At 37.3% G+C, this 22,485-nt stretch overlaps 1 protein-coding gene across 1 annotated transcript in view; it reads left to right on the top strand.

Moving 5' to 3' along the window:
* Positions 1 to 22,275, top strand: part of ATP11B (ATPase, class VI, type 11B) — a 52,278-nt gene extending 30,003 nt beyond the window's left edge. The window contains exons 24-29 of the mRNA XM_009895299.1: positions 773 to 911; positions 4,354 to 4,419; positions 4,719 to 4,822; positions 5,473 to 5,638; positions 18,102 to 18,235; positions 21,935 to 22,275. Of these exons, the coding sequence (XP_009893601.1) occupies positions 773 to 911; positions 4,354 to 4,419; positions 4,719 to 4,822; positions 5,473 to 5,638; positions 18,102 to 18,235; positions 21,935 to 22,016 (691 nt within the window). The 3' untranslated portion in view covers positions 22,017 to 22,275. The remainder of the gene's footprint in view (positions 1 to 772; positions 912 to 4,353; positions 4,420 to 4,718; positions 4,823 to 5,472; positions 5,639 to 18,101; positions 18,236 to 21,934) is intronic.
* Positions 22,276 to 22,485: the final 210 nt, after the last annotated feature.

Here is a 22,485-nt window from a genome sequence, read left to right as displayed (position 1 = left end):
GTATTTTTATCTGTAATTTATGCAACTTTTAGTAATTGTCTTGACAAGGAGGAACTGCAGCTACATAGTTTTCATCCTAAAAGTTAATTAGCATGATTATTTTAAGATAAGCATCTTTTTGTGGCAGTCATGTTAAGACTGGAAGAGAATTGAGCACTTGGTCAGCTAACGTGATTTGCAGCCTTCTCCTCTGTTACATGTAGGAGGTGAAAATCTCTCGGGCGTGCACATGGAAAACTAGGACACTGTGGTTAGGGCGATCACCACATAAAAATGCTTTACTAAGAGGGGAGGTGATTTCTTGTAGAATTAGATGTCCTCCCAGTGGTAGCATGTTGCACTGCATACTCCTTTTCAGAGAAAAAAAAGTATGTATTTTTCTAAAAAAAGAGATGTCTCTTAGATGTTTCTCTTTTCCTAAAGGTCTTTCAAGCAGAGCAAGGGGCAAGTATCAGGAGATCTGGCTTTTTCTTCCTCTTGCAATTCCACCTTCGGGGAGAAGAATTCTAGTTTGTGCTATTCTGAATCTGACCTGTTAGAGACCCCTGCCATTGGTGGTGATGCCAGCATAAAGCAAGGGCAAATCATGAGAGCTCACAGTTCTCTTTTTACTCATGATTTATGTATTTTTTTCGTATGTCAGCCTTCGTTAAATGTATCTTGGTGCAGTTGAAAGTTACATTTATTCAAAGCAGTAGCAGCCAAGCAATGTGAATAGCTGATGTGTTATATAAAGACAAACTGAAATCCCAAATCTGTGTTATTTCTGCAGAGACATCAGTAAAAATGCCCATCTGGGGTTTAAACCATTTCTTTACTGGACGATCTTGGGCTTCTTTCATGCATTTGTTTTCTTTTATGGCTCGTATCTTCTAATGGGAGAAGACACTTCTCTGCTGGGAAATGGCCAGGTACAATATCATTTATTATTCTACCACTGTATTTTTGGTGCTATTTCTTAATTTTTTTTAAATCCCCTTGTGTCAAAAAAAATCTAAGATTTTTTTATTTTTATGAACCACGTAATTACCAAAGATGAGTTGCCAATATTTGTGTGTGCTCTCAAGAGTAGTATTTCCTAGTGTGGAAACTGTAAGACGTGTTGTCAGAAGCTGTATGTCCATGAAGAACATATCTTTCAAGATGATAAATCTATTATGATTGTCTTAAACTTTGTTTTATTTTGTATACAGTCTTTGTCAAAATCATAAGTCGTAACTTCAGTAAAAGAGAATTTATATTAATTCAAAACTCATTTTGAGTTGGACTTAATTGCAGGGTCAAACAATGGCTTCTCTTTAGCATCTGTTGTAAAATTAAGCTTAAATCTGAAAGTTGCCAAAAGTCTTAAAACTTCTCCTGAAAATATATTATTTTAATTACTCTGAATTTTTAAAAATTCATTGTTGCAAGCTGTTTTTAAATTCTACTTTTATTCAATATATGGTTTTGAGACAGTAACTTAATGAAATCATAAAATACTAATTTGACACTTTCTATTTTAAATTTTAATTTCTGAAGCTTGGATGAAACCATTACAAGTCTGCTTCCTCATTTTCCCCAGTTCTGAGCTAGTTAGCCCCATTTAGAACAATTAAATACTGATTTTATATTTTTTTTTGTCCTGTAAAACTGTTACGGGTAGTGATGCAAAAATACATTTTTGTCTGTCATTATGCTGTTCTTACTACTGACATGAAGTGCTTGCTGATTCTCGTGTAGTTCTTGGTAGAGTTGCAAGTTATGGCACAGGTACAAAAATAGCATCATGCTATATTCACAGGTATCCCCTGGTGATCGGGAGTGGGCGGGAGCTCAGGAAGTTTAGACAAAAAGTTTCCATATAATGATGTACAGACAATGGCCAGAATTTTCCTGAGCGAGTGACTAAAATCACAGCGTGTGAACTGGTGGGTTAGTGTCCCTGCAGAGAAAGGAGCAGTAAGGGGGAGTGATGCAGCTAGCTGGAATGCCTATTTCATCATGAGATGTTTGATAAGAAGGTTAAAACAGTTGTGCTTTGCACTAACATGCCTCTTACAGCTGAGGTGTAAGTGTGTCCTCTCTTGTCGTTTGTTACAAGCTGTGTGACTTTGAAGTTCTTGTGAATTGGGAAAGGACCTTCAGTACTCTTCTAATGAAGTAATTTTACACTGTGAATCAGTGTGTTTCTGTGCATCTTAGTTGTCAAAGCACCTCACTTCAGCATTGCCTAGTAAACGTCCACAAGGCAGGAACAGACTTTTTTCATTGTATTTAGTAACAAATGTTTAGTTTTGGGAACAGATTATATTCTGTAAGTCTAGAGCAGTGTGTTAATGTAGACTTTATGGAGAACGTTCTTTTAATGGTTTCTTGTATAAATTAACCTCAAGATTCTCAAGATTTTTTTAAATATACTTAGTGAATGAGCATACTGGAAATAAAGCTTTCAAATGTCCTTTGGCTTCTCATGTTTTCTGTGATGTGACTTAAAAAGAAGGTCTTAGAATTTATTTGGGGTTACTCTATCTTTCTATGGTTGCCAAAAGGTGGTTATCGGAACTGGTAGAACTGCGTGTTGCAGTAAAATATCTGCGGTGCATAAAGTATGTTGCAAATGTAATGTGTGCCTGAAGAAGCCAAAGTTAAAGGCAAGAGGAACTCGTGTACTGCTGAAGTGCTTTCTTGTAAGAAGTCCTTGAGAAGTGGTCACTTTGTGCGAATGTGTGATACAGGGTGGTGGTAGTGCAAGGCCTCGCATTTTCATTCCCGGTTCTCAGTTTGGAGCAAAGCGGAATAGAGGAGATGGTAAATAATTTGTTAATGCTGGTGGTACCTCAACACATTGCGCAACAACTTGATCTTTTAGTTCTTTTTTCTCCCCCCTTTTTCATGCTGTGCATGTCGTCAGATATTGAAACCTAACAGGCAAATGGTAAGAGTTTAGAAGAGGAGGAGATACAAAATATTGTATCTGTTACTTCACAGGATTAAAGGATGCAGCATCCACAGTGTCAATGTGTTCAAAAATAAAATGGTGGCAAGAACCTGTTCACGTTTTGCATTCTAACTGTGACCATTGGGAGCGGTGTTAGCAAAGACACTTTCTTTCACAGGTCACTCAGGAGCATTAGTCTCGTTTTACTTTATTATTGCAGCAGTTAACAGCAAGCATGTTGCTTGTTAAACGGTACTGTCGGTGTGAAAAGTAAATAGAAGGCTTCAGAAGATGTGTTATAACAAAGATCTTTAAAATTATCAATAAATCCAGACTCATGGCTGCCTCAATTTTGTACCTTGCGTAAAGATGAGAAAAGCAGTTGTGAGATCTATCATCAGCCTGTTGGGATTTTTTTTTTTTTTTTCTTCTGTCAGAGCTCTGTAACAAGGACTACAACTGTGCGAATCCCAGTTCCGTGCCTCTGTGCTGTACTAACAAATCAACTCTAGGATGACTTTGATTGCCTGTCTGCATGTGGTACCTTTCTCCCTGCTTGCTTAGTTTGCTACCAGTAAATACAGACTTGAGGGTTTGGTCATTGTTCAGTATGTCAGTGGCAAAAATAGCTACAAAACAGCAATGTCTTCAGTTTCAGCACCCAGACTGCTTACAAGAGCCGAGCAGTTGGACTTGTAGAAGAGCAGCGTGTGTCTGAGTAGCATGTGTGTAGATAGATTATGAACTCAGCATCCCTGCTTGGTTGTCAGAGCTGAGATTTTATTGTTGTAGAACTTGTTCAGAGTTTTGATAGTTTAATTTACATGGGCAAGAGAATACAAAAGTGGCAGATGCAGCGTTTTAGAATTGAAGCTTAATTTTGTGTTTATTAGCCTTGAAACAAAGTGTCTTTTCCTTAGAATTTTCTTTGAAAAATACAATGGCACCATTATTTTTGAATTGTTAAATTGTGCTTGGGGTAAAAAGTGAACGTTCAGGTGATGCTGCATGTTGAAAATGATCTGGAAATGTTTAAACTCAAAAGTGTTTTGCACTTATGTCGAAGTGAATACCTTCCACCCAATATTTGCTTTCTATCGGATGCTTATACTTAATTGATCAAATTGGTATCTTCATCTTCCTATCACTTCATATTACTGTTTTGGACTTCATATTTCATGTAGCCTTTGTGGTGATTTGTTTTGAACCAAGAAGAAAGATGACTTGTAGATCGTTAATTTTGCTCTTATCATAAGCTGTATTTGTTTCTAGTAGTTTGTGTTCTGTCCTTGCTTTTTCACGATTAGTTGCCACAAGCTTATGTCTACAGACTTGTTTCATTAGTGTAGCTGACTAGAGAAGAATCTGACTTAACCATGAATCTCGTAACTGACTTTTTTTCTTCCATGATTTTTACCTTGCTATTTTCATAGATGTTTGGAAACTGGACATTTGGTACTTTGGTCTTCACCGTTATGGTTATAACTGTTACGATGAAGGTATGATATGATATTACATTAATTACTCTGTGTTGTGGTATATAGGCAAATATGTAATAGAGCAGTAATTTAAAATGAATTCAAAAGTTATACAGAAGTAATTGATTCTTGAGGATTCCAGATAAGTGATTTGTATGTTTGGTTTCAATGGTGGTTAAAATTTTTCTTTGTAGTTTTTGCATGTTACACAATATTTAGTGTTTGAGCTGAAAGTTCATAAGTTCATTCAGAACCAGTATTTATCATTTTCTGTAAAGTGGGGGGAGAAAGGAATTTCATTGAAGTTATCTTTGTTTTAGATGGCACTAGAAACTCACTTCTGGACATGGATAAACCATTTTGTTACTTGGGGATCCATTGTATTTTATTTCATATTCTCCTTGTTTTATGGGGGAATTATCTGGTGAGTGATACTTTTATTTTCTTATTCTTTCTATAGCACATACAAAAGATGAAGTTATGAAAAAACCACTGAAGTATTATGTTCTGCCACCTCGCTCTGAATTTAGTGACGGGTGTCAGAAAAGACATTTTTAAACCGAGCACAGCCACTCGCTTTTGATGATTCTTTCAGAAATATGAGCAGTGCTGCTAAGCTGTCCTGTGCTCAAGGAGAGGAGTTACTTGTCTCTGACAGTCTGTGACTATAAAGGCTTTTTTTTTTTTTTTTTAAAGCATGTAGGTTCCCAAAGGTGCTCTGTAGTAAGTAAATGTTGGCAACAGAAATGAAGATGCTGGGGTTTGAATCAGTAAAGGGATGTATTTTTGCTTGTATTTTGGGGTCTTGGAGGGATAGGAATGGTGATTGATTTCCTGCAACACAGGAACTAGAACATTTCCCTTCAAAGTTCGATACCCTCCTTCCCCAGAGTTTCTTTGCAGGTCAGGTCCAATTGATTGCTAGACTTCTGCATGGATGCCATGCAGTTGTAACTCTGCATCCTGAGAGACTTGCTGCTTGATGTAAAATAAGAATACACTTGAGCCTGCCTGTGCTGTACTTTCATTTCTAGAAGTTCCTTTTAGTAATGGCTACTCCTTTTGACTTTTCAGGCCATTTTTGCATACCCAGGACATGTACTTTGTATTTGTTCAACTGTTGTCAAGTGGTTCTGCTTGGTTTGCCATAATCCTCATAGTAGTTGCTTGTTTGTTTCTTGATGTTGTGAAGAAAGTGCTGTACAGACATCTACAACCAACAAGTACTGAAAAAGCTCAGGTAATGTTATGCTTTTGTATCCAACTTGATCAATAGTTAAAAGAACACATTTGTTAAAGTCTGTCGTGTGAGCTAATTACTTTCCTGTGATATTTAATTATCCTTTTACATTGCTGTCATGTTTAATGCATAAAAGTGTTTTCATTTCAAAAGATAATTGTTAATTCAAAATTACAAAAACAAGGACCTGATTTTACGAGGAAATAACATTTATGTTTAAGTATTTAATATTAACAATAGTAGAATTATTTATAAAGGGGGTCACTCAGTCTTCTGCATCTCAGCTTGCAACTGTATGAGAGGATCCTATTATGCATTTTTGTACTGCTTTAAAGATGGTAACTTATTTTTGTCTAGATGTTAGAAACTCTCTTCAACTGTAAATGGCACTGAATAGTTCTTAAAATGTGATGAAAAAAAGATTTTAAAAATTGCTTTAGTAGGACTTGTTTTAATTAGTACTTCTTAAATCTTGATCATATCACATGCCATGTATTTGATCACTGATTATGTAATTAAAGATAATTACCATGTGGCATTTTCATAAATTCATAGAAGAGGTCTAAAGATATGCTGTGATAATAGAATCTCCCTTTTGCCTAACACAGGCTACAAAAACTCCTTGAAATTAGGCTGTCTTTTAGGTAAATCTCTCACGTTTGAGTGTTTTCTTCTTTTTAGTGACAGTTATGAAGAAGTCATCCTGACCCGTTGTTCTAAAAGTTACCATCTATAGTTTCAATTTTCAGCATTTTACCTTTTTATACTTTTCCTGCTAAACTGAAAAGCATTCTATTAATGTTTTTTTGTTTTATTCACAGTTAGGTTTGTGATCAAGCTAATTTTATCACTGATAAGTAGGTTGTACTTGCATCTTTTGTCAAAAAGTTTATTTTCCAGTCTTCTAATCATTATTGTGTTTCTCCTGTAATCATCACTGTTCCTCAACTTTATCTTGAGTTTTGGGTTTCGCCAGTGGACACAATGTTGCAGCACAGCATACATCAGTGCCAAGTATGGGAATAATAAATGCCCCAGCTGTATTCAGTTTACAAAATAATATATATTAATAACCTGTTACCTTCTGCATATTTTTCTCATCTACAAGTGATTATGATGGTTTCTTCCAGGTCATTGATGAGAGGTCAAATAGTGTAGGGCCAAAAAAAAATGAAGGTGAAAGAAGAATCCATTTGACAAAGATACCCCATATACAGTTATTTTCTGAAACCCGTTAGCAGTTTTTAGCGCGTTTGTGTGTCATATTGATTTTGTGGTGTCCTAGTTGCTTAATCCAAATTACACTGAACTATGTGCCATACAGAACTCTTAACTGCATTACAATAGTTACCTTTAGCATCTAACCTTGTAATTACTTTGATGTAAGTGCATGTTGATTTACTTAAATTATATTACTCTTCTAATTTGTGTGTTTAAAAAAAATCCGTGTGAGACATTTCTCTGAATTTGCCTAGGATCGGCATCATGCTGACAAACTCATTGCTAGCCAAAATATCCCATTTGTCCCTTTTCAAAACTGGAACATTAGCTGCTTTTTCTAGTCTTGGAATTCAGTAGCTAAAAGCCAAGGTAAATAACCATTAGCTATCAGAAAACTGTTCAACTAGACCCGATAAGACTCTTGATTGCATGTTATTGCACTTCTTGGATTAAAGAGTCCTGACTTAAGAAAAATTCTATAGGTAATAATGTTTACTTATATATCCTTTTTTTCTTCTTCTTCAAAAACTAGTGGCAATATTTATTGAATGCTTTCCTTTCCTTCCTTCCTGCACATCAGCTGTTTCTGTTTGACAGTATATCAGTATGATTGTTGAGGTTTCCCATGTTCCTAAGGTGCTTGAATTGAAAACCAAAAAGCCTGCATCATTTTTCCCTAGCTTTATCCATTTACTTCTTGTTCCATTCTCTCGTTTTCTGAATCAATTCTAATGAATTTCCAGGTTCAGTTTGCTTCCGTTACAGTTGTCTGTCAAAGACACAGTCTTTTTTTTCAGGAAGAATCTTGATGAATGTCTAACCCCTTTCCTGTGGCTATAACTTGATTCATAGCCATGGGGATTCTCCTTTGTGCATCTCTTAGTCATCTTTTCTTTTTTCCTTATTCCCATTCTACTTTGCCATGTGACAGTGTCAGCATTAGCATTTGTGTTTACCAAAGTACTGTCTTTTTCTGAAAACACTTACCTCGACTTTGCAATATCAGGAATTATCTGATTTGGCCAGAAATTCTTCAGCAGCCATTCAGTGGTTCTCTGTGTATGTCTGACAGTGAAATCACAGTTAAAAATGTATTTGTGAAAAGAAGGCACCTGTTTGTTCCTTTCTTGAGGTTTAATCTGTTGAGATTTTACCCACTCTTACATTTAATGGGACAGTCAGCCCCACTGAATTTCATCTTTTCTTGTTCTTGTAGTGAGGAAGTAGATGTAAGTGAAGATGAACACCAACTTAGCTCATTTATTGTCGAGAAGTGACAGAATGTTTCTTTCATTATTGTATCTCATTAGATATGCTTAAAAATTCTAGTAAATATTATTCTTTCAGTTTCAAAGCAGAGGAGAGGACTCTGAGACAGAATGAGTTTGAGGAATATCTTTGTCCTAAACACTGAGGAATTTTCTGTGGAAGTCCTAGAAAGAGTGAATATGGAACTTTGCATATTGCCCTTTTAAATGTGTTTTTTGTAGTGTAGGGGCACCCTCTGTATAACTGAATATTTTTTCATTTTTAATTGTAGGACTAAATTAGTATATTTGCATTTTGGGGAAAAGAAGTTTAGTTTACAGTTACCAAGTTTTTGTCATAGAATCATAGGACGGTTTAGGTTGGAAGGGACCTTAAAGATCATCTAGTCCCCCCCCCCCCGCCATAGGCAGGGACATCTCCCACTAGACCAGGTGGCTCAAAGACCCGGCCAACCTGGCCTTGAACACCTCCAGGGACGGGGCAGCCACAACTTCCCTGGGCAATTTGTTCCAGTACCTCACCACCCTCAGAGTGAAAGTTTTTTTCCTAATGTCTATTCTAATTCTACCCTCTTCCAGTTTGAAGCCATTCCACCTCGTCCTATCGCTACATGCCCTTGTAAAAAGTCCCTCTCCAGTTTTCTTGCAGGTGCCCTTTGAGATACTGGAGAGCTGCTATAAGGTCTCCCTAGAGTCTTCTCCAGACTGAACAACCCCAACTCTCTCAGCCTGTCTTCATAGCAGAGGTGCTCCAGCCCTCTGATCATCTTCGTGGCGCTCCTCTGGACCCTCTCCAACTTTTCTATGTCCCTCTTATGTTGAGGGCTCCAAAGCTGGACACAATATTCCAGGTGTGCTCTCAGCAGAGTAGAGGAGCAGAATCGCCTCCCTTGACCTGCTGGCCACACTTCTTTTTTGATGCAGCCCGCAATACAGTTGGCCTTCTGGGCTGCAAGTGCACATTGCCGGCTCATGTTGAATTTCTCATCAACCAACACCCTTAAGTCCTTCTCCTCCAGGCTGCCCTCAATCCATTCTCTGCTGAGCCTGTATTTGTGTGTGTGATTGCCATGACCCATGTGCAGGACCTTGCACTTGGCCCTGTTGAACTTCATGAGATTTGCACAGGCCCACCCCTCAAGCCTGGATGGCATCCCTTCTCTCCAGTGTGTCAACCGCTCCACACAGCTCGGTGTCGTCAGCAAACTTTCTGAGGGTGGACTCCATCCCAACATCCATGTCACCAACAAAGATGGTAAACAGCACCAGTCCCAGTACCGACTCCCGTCTTTTATCAGTCCCAGTATCTTTTGTCAGGACAAGATAAATTGTTACATGAGCTAGTCACTGATTTTTTTTTTTTTGAATCACAGCTATTCAAATTATTTGTTTCTATCTGCCATCATTTAAATTGTAAAATATTCACAGGAGCAATGAGCAAAACACAGGTTTTGCCCCTATTGTTTTAATTTTTCAGAAACTTAAGAGCACACTAGTTGTGCAAGTTACCCAACTTAGTGCTCTGATTTCACTGTTTCTGTAGGCATCCGCCTTAGTGTATAAGGAACTTGATTTTATATCTTTTGCTTAGTATAAGGTCATACTTATATATGGCATCAACAGTCAATCTGTTAGATGTTACGTGTAGCTAAGTTATTTACAAGAGGGCAAAGAAATTTAACCGGTCTGAGAGAAACACTTGAGAAATTCTGCTAAAGATAAACTTTTAAATGTAAATATTGTTCTGTCACAACAACTTAAAAAAAAAAAAATCATCTCTGTTCCATTTTGGGAAGTCAGTATATTAAAAATTTGACAGGCAAGCATGAGTTGACTTTTATAGAGGGATGAATTTGGTTAACTTTACCTTCCTTATTGCACTCAGGGTGCATGTATGCAATTTTTTTTTCCTGTTTTCCAAGGTGGTTTTTTTTTTTCTTTTGCTGTCCTTAAAGAAAATCCATCTTATTATATTTGACTTAAATCTGTTGCTCTGAAGTAGCATCTGGGTAATTTCTGACTACAGGTCTGTTACAGAATCATGTAGGAGAAAGTGGACAGTAAGGTAAATCTGAATCAAAACATAAATCTTTGGGTAAATATAAATCACAGCACTGTTGAGGGGAGAAGGTAATATTGAATAAAGATGTCTGGTAAAGTATAGATGTAAAAGTGTATAGGCCTTTTTTCTCAGTATGAAAGCTAAGGTACACTTAAGAATGGTCCTACCAAACAATAACTGGCTGTGATGTTCCCAGGAGCTGTCCTGAAGGTACCAGGCTTGTGTTCTGTATATGATGTGTATTCCACTTAAATAACAATGTCTTGTCCTGTGTCTTTCTCTTAGAAAATTACTGCTGCTACTTACTGACATGTATGTTCCATCCCTTCTCTGTCCAATTGTAGATGTACTCCAACAGAGTTGCTTTAAGTGACGAGTTCATCGCACTGCAGCCATTGTCCAGGGCAAGGAATCAGCTGAGCAAAATTAGGTAGAGTAGGAGGGACAGTTCCTCATCAACTCTTATGCATGCTGAAGGTGAACTAACCAGTGCTGAGAGAGATGGGAAGAGGCATGAATGTTAGTGGGTTGAGAGGGCAATACCTGTAGTGCAGATCCATTCAGTTTGGTTATTTCTTGGCTTTGCTCTGTGTTTTTGAGCCAAATGCTTCTCCTAAGTAGCATGTGTTGGACGTGCCTTTTTAGGAAAAAACATCCCTAGCATGATGCTCAACTTTCAGAATACAGATCTAGCTCTTCTTGCATTCGTTTTTAAATAATCGGTTTCTAGCATGGTTATAATGCTTTTAATTTCTTTATGATCAAAATTAACAGTGCTTTTGCATGTTGGATAATTTCAGCTTCATGAGGCCGTGACAGGAAGGTCCATGTATTTCAGGCAGCAATTTCTTGCGAGTTGTTTGCCCATTTTAATTTGCTTTCACTTGTATTGAAAGAGCCGAAAATGTTTTAAGTTTGAGTGCGTACATGCACTTGTGTGGCTAAGGCTTTTTGTGTTTGTTTTGTGCATCTATAAAGTGAGTGTTGTTTGTTTTTGATGTGTATAGATACATATTCCTAAAGGCATTTGGCTACAAATCCTAGAAAATTATTCAAAAAAACCCAAAGCGTACACGTGTCTGTAGGTAAACCATTATGATTCTGAAATTCTTCAAATGCACTGAGATGAATATGTGAAATGGTATCAAATTCTGATTCTCTTTTTAAGACAAACATTCATATGCATCAATGTCTCAACCTGTTTGATGTTTTGTCCAACCCTTACCTACTTTTATATTCTATACCAAGAATTAATGCAGAGAACTGATTCCTTTAAAAAATTTTGTTAAGGTGACTCTGCTGTTTATGAACATGCAAATAGGTCTTAGAGAACCAACCAACCAATTTTGTGACTTAATTGCCATTTGTTTAACTGAGGGGAAGGTAGGAGACAGGAAGCTGACATTGTAAATGATTAGCAGAGAATTTTTAGTGGTTAATTGAAACAGACAATACCAGTCCTTCGGGGCGGGACAGGACTTTGTATTTCCTCTGAGAGTGTGCTACACCTTTGCAAGGCAAAACTTCAAATGGCACTTTTGTTCAGCTGTTAGTTACTCTGCTGTGAAACATATCAGTTTAGATTTCCAAACGCCCCAGGGAGGTACTGGTGGGGTGGTTTTGTTTTATTTCAAATTCAGCACTTACTAGCTTTAAAACAGGCAAACTGCAGTATACATCTTGAATTTCGGTAAACTTAGCAACATATTGGGGAGATTTCTCTGCAAAAGATTTTACAAGTTAGCTTTTAAATTTTTTGGTTTATCAGCATCATGTAAATAAGTTATCTTTTTAAAACTTCGGATAAATCTATTTCCAGTAAACTTTTTTTCTTCTCACTGAATTACTAAAGCGAATTATGTGGTGCATCATATCTACACCAAAGGTTTAATAACAAAAGATTCTGTTAAACTTTCCAAAATTAAACATATTTTAAGGCTTGAGAAAATGGGAAATTTGTTTTGTCCATGAGTAACAAGTGATTATGCGAATCCATTTCTCTTGTATGTCAGAATTTTTACACTTGAGTATCTGATAGTAAGGTACCTGAAATACAAGCACTGAGTGCTTTATACTGTGCAGTTGAAGTTGTAAAGACCAACAAGAAAGAAACAAGGATTCAGGTTTCTCTAGTTCTTTATTCATAGCCTTCAGACAAAAGTTGGAAGCTATCCTCTCAATTCTTACCTAAAACAGTAAAAAGGAAAGTCAGTTAATAGGCAGAAACTATTCACTTCGCTGTACTATATAAAAACTAACGTGGAGTGAAGACCATGGGTTAGTTTCTGAGGTGTTTGTTTTCCAAAAGCAGTAAAGCAGAGAATGCAAGGAAAACTGTGGGAGTATGAAGCAAAGTGGCTGCTTGGTGAATGTAGCTGTAAGGAGCTAATTCTGTCACACCTCATTTCTAATTGCCACCCAGTAATTGCATTGTGACTGCAGAATGCATGTAGATTGATGAACAGACATTGGCAGTTTGTTGTTTGTTAAATATGTATTAAAAACCTCAAAAGGAGTATAGCACCAGGTTAAACTGAGTTATGCCTTGTTCTGCAAATGTGCTTACCCTTCTGTTGATACACAAAAGGAGAATACCTTTATGAATGCAAACTAAAAGACAAGTATGATGTTATGATCAACTTTTATGTCTGTAGGCTTCACAGTGTGCAAAAAATGTTCAAGTTCGTATTGAGTACATTTGTGATGTATGGTTAAGAGCTTTGAAAGGGGGGTCTTTTAAGTGCTCACGTGATTCCTGCAAGTCAAAAATGCGGTCTTGTGTGTGTCTGTTAAGCTCTTGCCTCTGAACTTTGCTGTCATTTTGGTAACTTGGGACGAAGAGGAAATTGGGCGGCACAGGTCAGGGGTGGGCTCTGTGCTTAACTGGGGACTGACTGACTACTACTTCTTTCTTCTGTGGCTGTCTCTCCTGTACTTGGATCATGTGAAGTGTCTGTCTTAGAGTACTAACTGGGCCCCATTGTATCTCATTTCGGTTTTTTTCTTTGTAAACAAAGTTTTGTGTGTCTATGTATGTATACATATCTCTGTGCTATATTAGAATTGTCAGAAATCTTAAGCCACGTATGAGAAGTGTTGCTCAGACAGATGTTTTAATTCTACTCACTGATGGGATTAACTATGTTTATAGAGTTCTTACCTTTGGACAGTGTGTTACGACTGTACACAATACTAGGGAACTGTAAAACACAAAGAAGTTTTTTTTATTTACAGGGAAGACTGTCAGTGCATAAGGTTATATCTGGGACTCAAACTGTAGCATTTGCCTTAGCACAGCCGAGACCCCGTTTTTTCGCCATCTACAGGCCCATGAGTCTATTGTTGCCTGGTTTTCCCTTCATCTCTGTACACATCTGCTTTCTTTAGCTGTCTCCAGAACTCCAGACTCCTGCCCCTGGCTTTACAGCCTTCATTACTTGTCTGTATTTTTTTCTCTAGTTATTGTTTCATAGGATTCCCCTCCTAATAGCTTTCATATCTGATCCAGCCCAGCTGTGTAGAAGTCGAGAACAGACGGGTTTCTGTTCCGTTTACAGCATCTGTTTTCTGTAAGGAACATATAATTTCCAAGACGACTGTTCAAGTACAAACATGCATTTGTGCTAGGGAAGTACACCTGAACATCTTTGAACAAGGGTAATCTCTTCCTTTACAGGTTTGTTTATTGTGTTAGCGTAGTGTGGTGCTGATCTATTAGCTAACCCATAGAATCTATTGCAGGAAGAGGGATAAATGAGAGAAGAATAGGCTATTTCATGTTTATCTTCAGTCACAAAAATGCACATATTTACTTACCTGAAGATGCTGTTGTCTAATGACTTTGAAATAACAAAATAATTTGACGTTTGTAGGTTTGTTTCATTCAAAGAGATGAAGAGTAGAAAAAACTAGAAAAATGTTGAAAACATAATTGCCAGTGAAGTTGTTAGATGTCAACGTTCTTACATTATCTTTTACAGTTTTAAATCTAATTCTTTAGGATTTCGGTATACGGTATATTAAGGGCTAAAGAAAGTGAGCTTTACAGCAGGGAGCAAGTTTTAACTTAACTGTGGAGTAGTAATAACCATCTCGTATATATTTTCTGAAACATCCGTGTGGCATCAGGCATGTTGGCAGCTAGGACCAGGGCTCAGGAAAACACACTGCACTGCTCTTAACTTACTGTACAGGATTAAATGGGTTTCCTTTGTTTAACAAAGTCCCAACTGTATATTTCAGTGTGATTAAATGTTTAGTTGAAATGTCTGTCTTGTGGCATATAGACATATAATAATGTAATAAAACAAACTGAAATGGTCCTTTCTATTAGAAGTGGGAAACCAAATAAAACTCCAAAATCTGAAATCAAAATCTGAAAATTTGAAATAGATCTCAAATTTGTTGGGTTTTCCCCTCTTGTAGTCCATGGTGCACAGAAAGACCGAACGCTTCTAATACTTGTGCACTGACAAACCATGTTTGATCCACCGATTAACTTGAAAAAAACCCACCTCTTTACCTTGTAAGTAAGCCTTGTTCTCTCAAGAACAGATCTGTAAAATGAAAGTTCATATAAAAATGGTAACTGTTTTAAAGCAATGCAAGCATGGTGCTTTATAAGATTTGTTGCTTTTCTGTCCTTCTAGATGGAAGAAGATAAGGGTTCAGTCAGCTCAGCATGTGACTTTGCTGAAAGCAGGCACAGAGGGGAGGACAATAGGCAACTGCTAGATCCATCTAGCCTACCCGACAGTTCTTACGTTCACTAGGTAGTACTCCCACTCTACCCTAATGTGTGTGTATATATATATTTTTATATATCATATATAGACAGTCATGGAGCCATCTGCAAAATACTCATATTTTTGGTAGCTACAAGAGAATTTGCATTATAGTATGTGGGTTTGATTTTTCCTTGTCAAGCATTCTTTAATTCTGCACTTCAGTTTTTTTGATGTATTACATGAAATGGGCCATTGTCATATAAAGTATTATGTTTATTGTGATCCCGGATCTTACAGTATGAAAATACTTTATTCGCAGCCCGAATATGAATAATAGCAAATATTTCTCTATGCTTATTAATTTTTTTAAAGCATTGTCTCTACTGCCTTTTGTTTCCTGAGGGTTTGTTTCAGCTCTTCAGACACCATTATCCTCTACTGCCTTACCATGCCAGGTTTGACTCTGGTATAAAACTGTGATCATAATTGTCCACCACGGAGAGAAAAGTGAGAAAAGGGACTCTTTAGTATAATATAAGTATCTTCCTTCCAGGCAGTGGATATAAATATAAAAATCCATGATCAGCAGGCAGTGATACACAATATATCTACACATAAAATTGAATTTATTTTTATGTTGTTGTTAATGCTCTCCTAGTATTATTTTACACTTAACTGTGAGTTTGATAAAACATAAATGTTGTTTCCAGGCTTACGGCAAAAATTTGCTGTTTTTTTAAAAAAAATAATATTAACTTTGCCATAAATTGTGGTTCAAGCATGATCCTAGCTTTTTGTGAGTATGTAGCTTGTGAAGAACAAAGGAGATTCTAGTGAAGGTAGGACACAAGTCCTCCAAAATCCAGAGCTGAGGGTTTGCTCCTTGGAAGCTAGTTTGGGTTACTCTTGGTTCCTCTTTCTGACAGTCTTTGAATAATATCTAGGACTGCTAGCTCTCAGCAGATTCTAGGGAAAAAAAAAGGTCTGGTTCATCTGATCCTACATATGACCACTGTAATACAACCTTTTACAGTCACTTTAAAAGTATGACTTGGTCTGCTTCAAGATAATGGATGGACTAAATACTCTTTTTGAAATCCTAAGTGTAGGAATGTTGCGAGTTTGTTTTGTATTGCTGTGAACACAACCATGAAGATCACTGCGTATGCAGCAGGGAACTTGTTTTCTGACCTCCTAATAGGAATTCCTTCTGCTCTGTGTAATTTCTTGTCTTGATACACTGTGAGCGCAGCATGAAGTGGCTGTGAAGGTCGTACTATTGCTAGTACTGCAGTGCTGCAAATTGCGCTGTTCCCACTTACGCTATCTTCTGTGACGGCGCAATTGTGACCAGATGTGATGGTCATCAAATAAGAACGTTCAGGGACTCAAGCTCTGAGGTGTGTTTTGGTTTGGTTTGATTTTAAGCAGAACCCCTTTTAGACCTGTCGGTTGCAATGCTGCTGCTCCTGTCTCTTGGGTGCTTAGAGAAGTTCATTGTCATAGTAAATGTTCATTTTGTGTCTAGAAAACCTCCCAAATGAGTGCGAGTTAGTCAGAAGCGTGTGCTCTGCCTGCACTCATTCATGGCCTCTGTGGCCCAGCAGCTGAATCAAGGGCTTCAGCGTGTAATGCTTTCTGTAAGTTCATACGATTGTTCACCGACAATCCTGTAAGCATCGTGTTAAGCGGTGTGAAGGGAAGATCTGGAGGGACCGTGGGGAATGCAGAACAGAGCTGAGGAAGGGGCAGGCATAGGAAAAGATGCGTGGAAACACCAGTTCTGTCTGTGTGCTCCCTCCTTGTCCTACTGGTTGGGATCTTTTCTCCTGGATTTCCGGATGCCTCTTGTTTCTGTTAGCTGCCTTTTCCTTCGTAGAGTAGGAATTGTTCTGTTATGAAGCTGTAATCTGTCCAGTTGCCTGTTTTGGGGGATTAGGAAGGAGTGTGTCCACTCATAGTAAACCATTCCCATAGGAAGCTCTGAGGTTCTTGGCTTTACTTGCAGTGTTAGGCAAGCGTGGGTGGCATGAAAGAAATTGGGGTTGGAAACCAAAGTCTTTAGACAACAGTCAGCCACCTTTGGGGAAAAGTTGGGGGAAGCTTTTAAGTGAGCTGTGTCCTATCATAGACTAAGGTACCTCCTCCCAGATTTCTTCATTCACTGGTGTCTGAGAGTGAGCTGAGGATAATGGATGCTTGAATTTAGCCTTTGTGTTTGGCATTTGTTTCAAATTAAATGAAAAAGCATCCCCATGCTGCACATTCTTATTTCCTTTTGGAGAGGATCCTGAAGTCAGCTTTGGATATTCTCTCTCCAGCTGTAGTAGATTTCAGTTAGATTTTTAGTTATGCTGCGCTTGACTGGTGTGCAAAAATAACATAGAGGAGCACGCTGATAGATGGCACTTAACTTAAACCCAGACATCTCTGTATTACTACTTTCATTTTGCTGGGGTTTATTTCTCACCTACAAAGAATGAACAGTAGGAAGTTTATTATGCTAATGTTGGCTTATTCTTCACGCTGGCATGAACATGACTGAACCTTTCTAACATCAGCCTTGTTTGCATTTAGATAAAAGTTATTCACAAAATCAGGAATGTGCTTTTATTCCGTACCAAGCCAAGGGTATCTATGGTAGTGGTATAATGTAAATTATTATAGGAAGTTGCATTCTACACGTCCTAAGGAGAAAATACTACTTACCGTCAGGTTGCTGCATTGTATTCTGCAGCCCTGGTCTGAAGCTTTCTCTTGATAGATTTCCCTTAAAACTGGGGAGACCTGCAGCTTGTATAAATTGTTGTACCTCCGCTGAGGTTAATCAAGGCATCACAGCTTAAACTGCATGGCGCTCTGCTCCAGAGATTCAGTACAGCTGTAATGCGGAGAATTGCTAACCAGTTTATTTTCAACGTTAAGCAGAGATGGTGCTAAATGATTTCCATACACTGACCAAGGCTGCATTCAAACCTTGGGAAGATCAAATTTTAGTACATGTAGACCTTAGGAAGCAAAGTGGCAATGTTATTCATCATTGTAGTTCTCCTATGAAACTGAAAAATATTCAACACTCTAACTTTAAGAAGACCTGCTTTTCCTAAGTGTTTTCTGAGAACATCGTCATTGCTAGAATCTGTGAGTACTGATTTATTTTTTTTATTTTTATTTCCTCCTTCCAGCTTACTGAGGCAGGTTCAGGTATCAACTGCTTGGACTCCATGTGCTGCTTCTCAGATGGGGAAACAGCATGCACATCTGTTAGAAGAATGCTGGAACGACTAATGGGAAGATGTAGTCCAACCCGGGTCAACAGGTGTGGCATTTCTCTCAATAGCCTTTGCTGCAGACGATTCTCGTATAAACTGGAACCTGATGAGCCTGCAGCAATAGATGTCTAGCAAACCAGCTGCAGGTTTTGCTTATTTAAGTAGGAAATGCAACTCTTTATTGTACCTTTTTTCATCCTGAAATATTAGTTTCTTGTTTCTTTTTGAGTGCTTTCTTTTGGGATGGGGAGGGGGAAAAACGGTTTTCAAAAGACTTCTGTTAAAATGTTTAGTTTGGCTTACTACAAGTTCTTGTGTTGTATCTATCGTAATTTCTCTTGATTTGTACATTCTTCTCTTTAGAAAAATCAAGCCTTGCTGCTCTTTTTGTTCTTCTTTTATAATTTTTTTTTTTTTTGCCTTCACAAATCAGGAGTTGTTTGTAAAGTTGAAAGACTTTTCCCTTTGCTTCTTGATGTACAACCTCCAAATATTTACCTTGGAGCTCGCATTACTCCTGAGGATATACAAAAGGCTCGCACTCCCCCCCTTTAAATATAACTTCATTGTTAGAAGGAGAGTCTTTAAATCTTTCAGCCATTGATTGATATGAAGATGAAATATTTTTGTAGTAAACTTTTATAATCTATTTCTAAAATCAGAGTAATTGACAGAGCCTTCAAGTTCTAAGAATTTTAAACTTTTTTTTTTTCAGTTCTGGAAGGTATATTGTCAAAATCATGTGTGCCATTCCAAAGTATGTGCTAAATAAATCTTTTTCCTTCACAAACCATGTCTGGAACAAACTTCAATGAGATAAAAGCACGTTAGAGGAATCGAATATGTCTAAGGAGTGATACTGCTCTTGCAGTCAGCATAACTGAGAAAAGCTCTTACTAAATCTGCTACTGTGCCACCTCCCCATTTCCAAATAAAGAGGGCTGGCTAACAAACGTGGAAATATTTGGGGGTAGAAATAAAAATAGTCTTTTGTACATCATAATCTCTCAGTCTCCGAATGATATCATGGTCCTTCATTGGTCAAAAGGCAAACCTGAAAAAAATTGCCCTTCACACATTTTCAAGGAAACTCATTTTGTATTTGAACAACTTTGTCTCTTTTGGTTAAAGGTTGTGATATCATTCATTCAGTATAAAATCTTCTGTGGGTAATTTTCACTGACAAGCTTTGTCAGTTCTGATTCTGCCTTTAGGTATTGACTTGCTGTGTAGTACATCTCTGGTTTGAACTCTTGTGTTGAACACAGTGTCTGCTGTTTCAGTCAGTTTCTCTCTTCTGGCTTGCTTATGAAATTTATTCAACATTTCTACAAATCTAGGGTATGATTATGCAAAAAGGTTTCATTCCATATGAAAAATGAACTGTTATGATTAAGTACATTTTTAATTCAAACTCTTGCTGTATAGAAAGCGGGCATGATGTATAAAATAAACAATTCAATAGAATTTTTAATCTACAAGGTGAGCATTTAATTGATCTAAAAATCAACATTTTGGTAGCAGTTGCTCTAAGTTTTTTGGGGTTTTTTTCCACTTCTCTGTAAAACTGTGCTTTCCAAATGAGGAACTTCTCATGCTACTTTTTTCATTTATTGTTATCTAAGTAGGGCAGGTTTTTAGTTAACATTTGCCTTAGTAACATGTAGTCTTATAAGGTAGGTATTCTGTGTTTTATTTTCTGTGATGCGTTTACATTTTTGCAGTTTCCTCTTTTTTCCACTCAATTTTTCTTTCTTTAAGAACTTACAAATATTTGTTGAAGATAACTCATATTTGACAGAATATTAAACAGTTTTTGAAGACTGCTTTTCCTCAGGTTTCTTGTCTGCTTACCTCACGTAATTTTCAGACCAAGTTCCATCTAGCTGAATAATTTTAGAGTTGTTAGAACACAGGAGTTAGTATTATGTGTAATGAATATGCAAAACTATCTTGGTGCTACACTAAGGGCTTGAAGTTCTGTAGTTTTTGCGTCTGCCTCTGGTTGAAATTACTCTGAATCATCTTCTAGCCTCAATTAAATTTATTTACAGTGTACATAATATAAATTATGTATAAAGTATAAATTTATGTACTAGAAAAGACTTTTTTTGAGTCCTACTTGCTTTCTTCAATGACTTCAGATCCTTCCACTCACCATTGACACTTAAAGCCTAGTCTAAAAGTCAAGGTACTAAGACTATTTTTTTCCCTGTACTTTCCTGGTAATCTGTGAAAGTCTTTGGGTTTTAATGTACTAATTGCTTAAATCACATGAGGCAGTTAAAAGTTATGAAATGCTGAAGGTACAGTTAAGGAATCTATCTGGTGATTTAAAAATGCTCGTAAAATTGTTTAGGCTTTGTTCCCAAGCTTGAGCTGCTTTGATTTTTACCTAAAGCTGGCATTTTCAGAAGTTTGCGCAGTCTCAAACAGGATGGTCTTTTCAGTACTTGTGCTTTATAAAACAGCTTCTTATTCAACCAGGAGGTAGCTGCACATTGTTTTCATTGAATGAAGAGATGCTTATAAATATGTTGTCTGTGAGAGTGCTTTAGAATGGAGAGCGCTATTTTAAGTGATGTTGCTGAAGCTAGCTTGTGTTTTACTCCGTGCTCCTGATATTCTGTCAAATATGATATTCTGTCAAATACAATAACTGAACATGAAATCAAACATGGTATCAAATTTTGATAGAAACTTTGATGAATCAAAGTTGTACAAATGCTTGGAGTAGCGGGCCACGGGAATATATTCTCTTGTACTTAATTTCCTGCTTGTAAAATGTATTCAAGAAGTATTTTCTATAGCTTCATTCACCAGTTAGAATATAAAATGTGTGTTGTGGTAGGATAAAATGCATTTTTGTCTGTCTGTTCCATTAAATTGTCTGTCAACTTGTCAGTCACTAAAATATGAAGTGCTGGATCACATATGTTCTTGTACAGTAGGATTCATTACTGAATTCTTCATATCTCCCATTAGTGGTGCTCACGTCAAGGCACTGCATGTAAAAGTTGTAAAGAAACAGCAGATTTCTGACAGAGGCAAATTTGGAGGATAAGTTGGTTATATTTTGATTTCCTGCCTTCCAACCTTCTATTTTTCAGCTTTTCATATGCAGTCTTAGAATATCAGTCAACCAAGAACAGTATTTCTCCCTAAGCAGTAACCTGTCCTTCAGAGAAAGCTATTGCAAGATCCCATTGGAATCAAGAGCTGTGACATAAATTTAACAGTAAGGGATGAAATAGATACATGACTGTAGATAAGTTTTACATACCCACAACCTTAAACAGCACGGATGCTTAACAGTACAACACCGGTATACTATGCGTACCACAGGGCTTTACCGGGATGACCTTAGGCTATATCAAGTCATAGCATTCGCAGTGCTTGAACTCATATATGCAACATAGGGATTTTCCTCGAGGCACGATATCAAAGCTTTAGTTGTAGAACTGGCATCTAAACCTCTGGTCATTTTAGGTCATAGGGATGAAAATACCTGTAGCTGTGAGTAAACAGAGTTGTTAATTACAGAGTTGGCATGATTAATTGCAGTATATTTTCAAAGGTTTGAGTGAATTGCAGGTGCCTACATGAAATTTAACAGATTAGTCTTTAAAAGAGTTACGTTTGCCTAATCTCATAACACTTTTATTTCTCGCTTTCATAGACTTTTCTCCTCAGCTCTAGATTGTAAGTTCCCAGTCAGCCAAACTTTTCTTTTATTGTTGCTTTAGATCATGGAGTTCATCGGATCCGTTCTATGCCAACGACAGAAGCATCTTGACTCTCTCCACAATGGACTCACCCACTTGTTAACAGGGACATTTGTAGATGCCTTGTGGAAGCCATGTGGTGCTCACACACCTCTAGTAGGTGCTGAAGCGAGTTCAGTGCTACATCCCTGCCCCAGAAAAGACTAGCATGACTTCTGAGTACAAACCGTGGCTTGTCTTGTGGCCTAGCATAAGTCATCGGGACAGTAATCGCTTCCAATATTTTTTTGTAATTATATCCACAAATTGCTAAATTATTTTTTTGTAAGGAATGCTTTACCTCAGACCATTTAATCTTTTTTGTTACTATATGAGCAGATTAGAATCCTGCATTTGATACTTGAGACGCCACTGTAGCGCAGTGACAGAATCTTTCTCCCAAATCTGAATGATCCAATAGAACTGAATTTGCACAATGAAACTTTAAAAAGTCGCATTTTTCATGATGGCCCTCACTTCAAACACACACGTTAATTTTGAGCTGTCTCTTACAGATGCCGTGTTAGCAGTTT

Source organism: Charadrius vociferus, unplaced genomic scaffold, assembly GCF_000708025.1.
Source record: "Charadrius vociferus isolate BGI_N301 unplaced genomic scaffold, ASM70802v2 scaffold311, whole genome shotgun sequence".
Classification (NCBI taxonomy): Eukaryota; Metazoa; Chordata; class Aves; order Charadriiformes; family Charadriidae; genus Charadrius; species Charadrius vociferus.
Note: the sequence above shows the minus strand (reverse complement) of the source record. Positions and strands in the feature narration are given on the sequence as shown.